Source organism: Spinacia oleracea, chromosome 4, assembly GCF_020520425.1.
Source record: "Spinacia oleracea cultivar Varoflay chromosome 4, BTI_SOV_V1, whole genome shotgun sequence".
NCBI lineage: Eukaryota > Viridiplantae > Streptophyta > Magnoliopsida > Caryophyllales > Amaranthaceae > Spinacia > Spinacia oleracea.
The window spans coordinates 38,123,448-38,129,468 of record NC_079490.1 but is presented as its reverse complement, the minus strand read 5'-3'; the positions used below and the strand labels follow the sequence as shown (position 1 = coordinate 38,129,468).

The window sequence follows — 6,021 nt, the reverse complement described above, 5'->3', positions numbered from 1 at the left end:
TAGAAATATACATATATACGTATATATATATATATATATATATATATATATATATATATATATATATATATATGTACGTACTGACGTACATATACAATACATCACGTAATTTATTTATTTATTTATTTTTTTTATTTTTTTGGGCTTCTCTCTATTCTTTTCTTATGATCCATTTATTGCTTAGGCCTTTTTCTCTCATTTCTTTTCTATTACTCTCCTTTTATGCCCTTCTTTTTTTTTTGGCCTAACGGATCTTGAGAGTTAAGTGGCATACATCAGGTGAGCTAATTGCCCCTTGACTAACGCATTGGCCTTCTCTCCAATGGCTGGGCCAATGCCTTTTCAGCTTAAAAAAAAAGATAAGTGAATATGTAATGGATTTCACCTTTATTTTTGACCGAATCCATGTGGATTGCCTACGTATCCCATGATAAGGGAATCAGGTCAAAGCGTAGTTCAGGATATTACGAGGCTTGCTTTTCTAACTAATATATCTGAAAGCTATCTTACTCATACTAGGATACATCATGGATCATACGATCGTCGAAATACTAGACGTAATATTTCTTAAGCTGGTCAAGGTTGGTAAAATGGAGGAATTCGTCGCCGTTAAGATCGACCAGTTTCACTGCCCCTGCTGAGGTGATGTGTTTGACCAGAAATGGGCCTGACCAGTTAGGCTTGAATTTCCCACGAGGATCATGTATTGGAGCCCGATTCTTTTTCAAGACCAAATCTCCTTCTCGAATGCCCCTATCTCGCACTCTTTTATTGAAAGCTCGCGCGATACGTCGTTGATAAAGTTGGATGTTGTTTAGGGCTTCCAATCTTCGTTAATCTGCTAGGGCCAGTTCGTCGTACCGAACCTTAAACCATTGATCTTCGGATATCTCGCTTTCATTCATAACCCGGAGTGATTGAATTTCGATTTCGACGGGAAGGACAGGTTCCATTCCATATACTAGAGAATACGGAGTAGTCCTTGTTGGAGTCCGAATAGAAATTCTATACCCCCAAAGGGCATATGGAAATTTGTCAGGCCATTCCCGGGTTTTCTCGGTCAATTTTGCAATTATCGTTCGAATGGTTTTGTTGGCGGCTTCAACTGCTCCATTGGTCTGAGGACGATAAGGGGAAGACTGATAATGTCTGACCTTATATTTCTCAAGAGTTTCTTTTAAGTGCCCTTCGAAGTGAGAGCCGTTGTCAGAAATAATTTCAAAAGGCACTCCGTAACGACATATTATGTTGTTGATCACAAACTTGGAGACTTGCTTTGCCCCTAGCTTTGCATATGACGCGGCTTCAATCCATTTCGAGAAATAGTCAATAGCAACCAGAATGTATTGATGCCCGTTCGAGGCTTTTGGGTGAATTTGTCCGATTATATCTATACCCCAACTTGAAAACGGCCATGGGGAAGTGAGATTATGTAATGAGGTAGGTGGCATGTGATTGAGATTTGCGAAAAATTGACATTTCTTGCAAGTCCTCACAAAATGGACACAGTCGCTTTCTAAAGTGGTCCAATAATAACCTGCTCGCAAGATTTTCCGAGCTAGCATCCTGCCATTCATGTGCGGACCGCATTCACCACCATGGATTTCTCCCATGATCTTTTGTATTTTTTTTTCGTCAACACACAATTGTAGAGTTCCATCAAAACCCTTGCGGTACAATCTATCTTTTAGTATTACAAAGTGAGCTGCCAATCGCCGGATAGCCAATTGTTCTTTTTTATGACTCTCTTCAGGATATCGACCGGTGATTAGAAAATTTTTAGTATCAGCATACCAAGCATCTTTATCATCTTGCAAAGTCAATGCAGCAATCATATGTTCAAGGTTGACTACCGGTGAATCACTTTCCTCAATAGTCACAGCTCGAATTTTTACGTTGTTTTCCCATGTTAAATTTACCGCTAAGTTTGCTAATGCATCCGTGAAACTGTTTTTCTCCCGGGGAAGATGCTTGAAGTCAATATCTTCAAAGTACGGAATGAACTGTTGGAGATACTCGGTATACATTTGTAATCTCTGATCTTGGACTCTCCATACTCCAATTGTTTGAGAGATAATGAGGTTAGAATCTCCATATACTGTGAGGTATTTCGCCCCTGCCGCTAAGGCTGCCTTAACGCCATAAATGCAAGCTTCGTACTTTGTCGTGTTATTAGTCGTTGGAAAACTCAATTTCACAGCAAAAGGGATATGAATTCCATAAGGATAAATGAGCAAAACACCCGCGCCATTGCCCCTTCTATTAGATGCTCCGTCAAAGTACATTTTCCACCTAGATATCCCAATGTTGAGTAAATGTTCATCTGGAAACTCGTCATCAAATTCATCCCCTGATATTGGTCCATCAGCCAATGCTTCAGATATCGCCCTTCCTTTAACGGATTTCTGGTTTACACATTGAATATCAAATTCTGAAAGCATTGCATGCCATCTCGCGAACATCTCAGTGAGAATTGGTTTCTCAAAAATGTACTTGATAGGATCTAGTCTTGAGATAAGGAAAGTTGTATGAGCCTGTAGATAATGTCGTAGTTTCTTAGTGGCATATATGAGGGCGATGCAAGCTTTTTCTAAAGGATTGTATCTGGTTTCATAATCCAAAAACTTTTTGCTGAGGTAGTAGATGGCAATTTCTCTTTTGGTGCCTTCTTGGTATTGAGCCAATAACGCTCCCATGGCAGTTTCTGTGACTGTGAGATATAAAATCAAAGGCTCTCCCGGCTTGGGTGGCATTAATACTGGAGGATTAGAGAGATATTCCTTCATTGAGTCAAATGAGGCTTGGCATTCTTCATTCCATTTTTTTGGAACATTTTTCCTCAACAGCTTGAAAATCGGTTCGCATCGAGTGCTCAGTTGCGATATGAACCTGCTAATGTATTGAATTCTTCCTAGGAATCCCCGAATTTCTTTTTCCGTTCTTGGTGGAGGAAGTTCTTGAACGGCTTTCACTTTATCGGAATCGACTTTGATCCCATCTTTGCTGACAATAAAGCCCAACAGTTTTCCAGAAGTAACTCCGAATACGCATTTTTGAGGATTCAATCTCAAATTATATTTTCTAATCCTGTCAAAAAATGACTTTAATGCACTTATGTGCTCCCCTCGATCGTGGCTTTTGGCAATCATATCATCCACGTATACTTCAACCGTGTCATGAATAAGGTCATGTAGAATTGTTGTTGCAGCTCGTTGATAAGTGGCCCCTGCGTTTTTTAAACCGAACGGCATTGCTTGGTAAAAAAATGTTCCCCATGGGGTGATGAATGACGTCTTGGGCATATCGTCTTCTGCCATGAGTATTTGATTATAGCCCGAGAATCCGTCCATAAATGAGAACATGGCGTGCCCCGCGGTACTATCCACCAGTACGTCAATGTGAGGCAAAGGGAAGTAATCTTTTGGTGATGCAGCGTTTAGATCCCTGAAGTCGATACATACTCTGACCCTTCCGTCTTTTTTGGGAACTACCACTATGTTAGCCAACCATTCAGGGTGTTTGATTGGTTTAATAAAATTGGCGTCGAGTTGTTTCTGGATTTCTTCTTTGACTTTTAGACTAACTTCCGGTTTCATCCTTCGGAGCTTTTGTTGCTTCGGCTTGCTGTTGGGATAAAGAGGAATGCGATGTTCGGCAATGTTACGGTCAACACCTGGCATATCTGCATATGACCATGCAAATACATCTACGTACTCCCTAAGCAATGCAATGAATGCAGTTTGTTCCTCAGGGGAAAGCGAGGATCCTATTTTTACTTCTTTTACACTACTATCAGTGCCAATATTTACAACTATTGACTCTTCTATGGGCATCATGCATGACTTAGGCTCATCGAAAGATTCATTATCAGATAATTCATTATGATCAAAATTAACTTCTTGCATGCAAATATATTTAGGTTTATTAACACACTCAAGGTCTTCATTTTCAGAATAATAAGACTGGGTATGAAGGGATGATTGGCTAGACGATGAACTATCGGTTTCGTAACCTTCCGAGGCGGAGGAGTGGGTAAGGCGTGGATTTGAAAGATGCTTGGGGATTGGATCACCTAAAATGGGTGGAATGTAAGCTTCTTTGTTCTTGAGGTGGACATTGCCTTCACGCTCAATCCTTGTATTAACCGGTAGAGTAAGCGCCATTGGATCAAGATTTCCTTCATTTCCAAAGTTCGTAAATAATTGCCTCAAAACTCCTTGCTTCAAATATTCGATCCAATCAATGTTCTCTTTAGGCTTAGGTTCCTTGTATAACCATTTTTTGATTAATTCCTCATCTCTAGCTTCAGCAAAGAAGATTTCTAGTCCTGGAAGTCTCTGCTTCTTAACTGGGTCATACCATGGTTCAGGAAATTCGTAGTAGGGCTCGGTATCGTGTTGTAATACAAATTGCCCATTCAATGTGAGGGATGGTTTCTTAATGACGTGGAGGTCCTTGCTTGGATCATACCCCAAACCATAGCGATTTTGCTTCTCCATAATGGGGATTGGATGTTTCATGCCTTTGCCGTCACGACCTAAACCTTCGCCTGGGATATATCCCATCTTCATCATCAATTGAAGGCCTTTGGTGAGGGGTTGAAAGGTATTTGTTTTTGGGTCTTGGCTTGAAATATTTGGGTGTAGAGGGTGGTATGTCATTTAGCGGGGGATTGAGGCTTCAATTCAAGGTGATATGCACTTCAAGGTTTTCACCTAAACACAGGATACCCAAGGTCAAAATCATGAGAGAAAGAAGATAGGAAAAAGAAAAATAGAAATAATAATAAAAGAATGTGAATGCAGGAAGCGAAAGTACACGACTTATTGATTTGAAAATTTGACTTTTTTTAAAAAAAATAACGTCATACTTTTGAAAAGAAAAAGAAAATACTTCTACGGAACCAGAAAGATTGTTGGAATTTGACTCTGTTAGATTAGATAGGTGATTGTTAGAGGATCACAGTTGTTTCTTTTATTTGTTGGATAGTAACACGTCGTTTTGCTGTTTTTTTTTTTGGCGTTCATCTCCATTCCACTTATGGTGTCCGAATGATTACTTCTTACTCCTAACATCAATAATAAGGAAAATAAAATAAAATAAAAGAGTAGGGCCTGTATCCCTTTTACACATTTCTTCCGTATTGAACGTGTGTTTCGTGATAGAATTATGCACTCATGTTGTTTGTGCTAACATGCCCTTGTGAGTCAAGTAGAGTTCTCCCGTATCTTAAGAGCTTTGGTAGGGGCTCTTTTCCTGTTGAAAGAAAAAAATTGTTAGTTGTTTAGGGTCGCACCCGAAGGTTGCCTACGTATCTCCACGTGTGTAGTCATTTTGAGTAAAGTCTTATGAGTATTTGTGCATGTGATAAGCAGAGAATCAGACCCGTCGTAGTTTTGTACTAAATAAAAGTATTGTTTTGGTTTATTTAAGCAGCTGAACTCATGATTTGAGTTGCCTACGTACCCCCTGTTAGGTTATGATACATATGACATTACATAGATCATGCGGAAACAACCATTAACCCAGGAAACATATTATTTACACATAATCATTTAGCATAGTTTAGATGCATACTCTTTGTTGCGTGCCTTCCCTAGCTGCGCCCGAACCGAACAAGAACAAGTCTTTTAGGACTCCAAGTGTCGTCCCTCCGTAGAAAGTCCACAGCACGTCCGGATCCTCTTTAAGATTGACCAACTAGAATCGCCCTTAAGGTACTCAGAAAATTCGGCACTTTTGGGGCAAGATGGGTGTTTGAATTTTCTCTCAAAAAACTCACTTTTGAATACTTTGAAACTTGTGTATAAATTATGACCCCTAGGCCTTTATTTATAGAGTTATGGAAAAGGAATCGTAATCCTAGTAGGATGCGAATTAATTGGAATTAGAATTCTACATGAATTCTACTTAATCAATTTATACAATAGGAATAGACATTTAATCATACACTGACTCTTGCAGATTCAGGAATCTCGCATGAGCTCAAACTCACACACACACGGCAGCCACAAGGGCTGC

The 6,021-nt window shown here is 39.6% G+C and overlaps 1 protein-coding gene across 1 annotated transcript; it reads right to left on the bottom strand.

Annotated features, from left to right (window-relative positions):
• Nucleotides 1–833: 833 nt before the first annotated feature.
• On the bottom strand, nucleotides 834–4,565 carry LOC130471471 (uncharacterized). Its single transcript, XM_056841632.1, has one exon. The coding sequence runs from the start codon at nucleotides 4,563–4,565 to the stop codon at nucleotides 834–836; it is 3,732 nt and encodes a 1,243-aa protein (XP_056697610.1).
• Nucleotides 4,566–6,021: the final 1,456 nt, after the last annotated feature.

Bases quoted from the DNA above. Each gene is read 5' to 3' on its own strand.
- LOC130471471 (XM_056841632.1), bottom strand. From the start codon at position 4,565: ATGGGATATATCCCAGGCGAAGGTTTAGGTCGTGACGGCAAAGGCATG.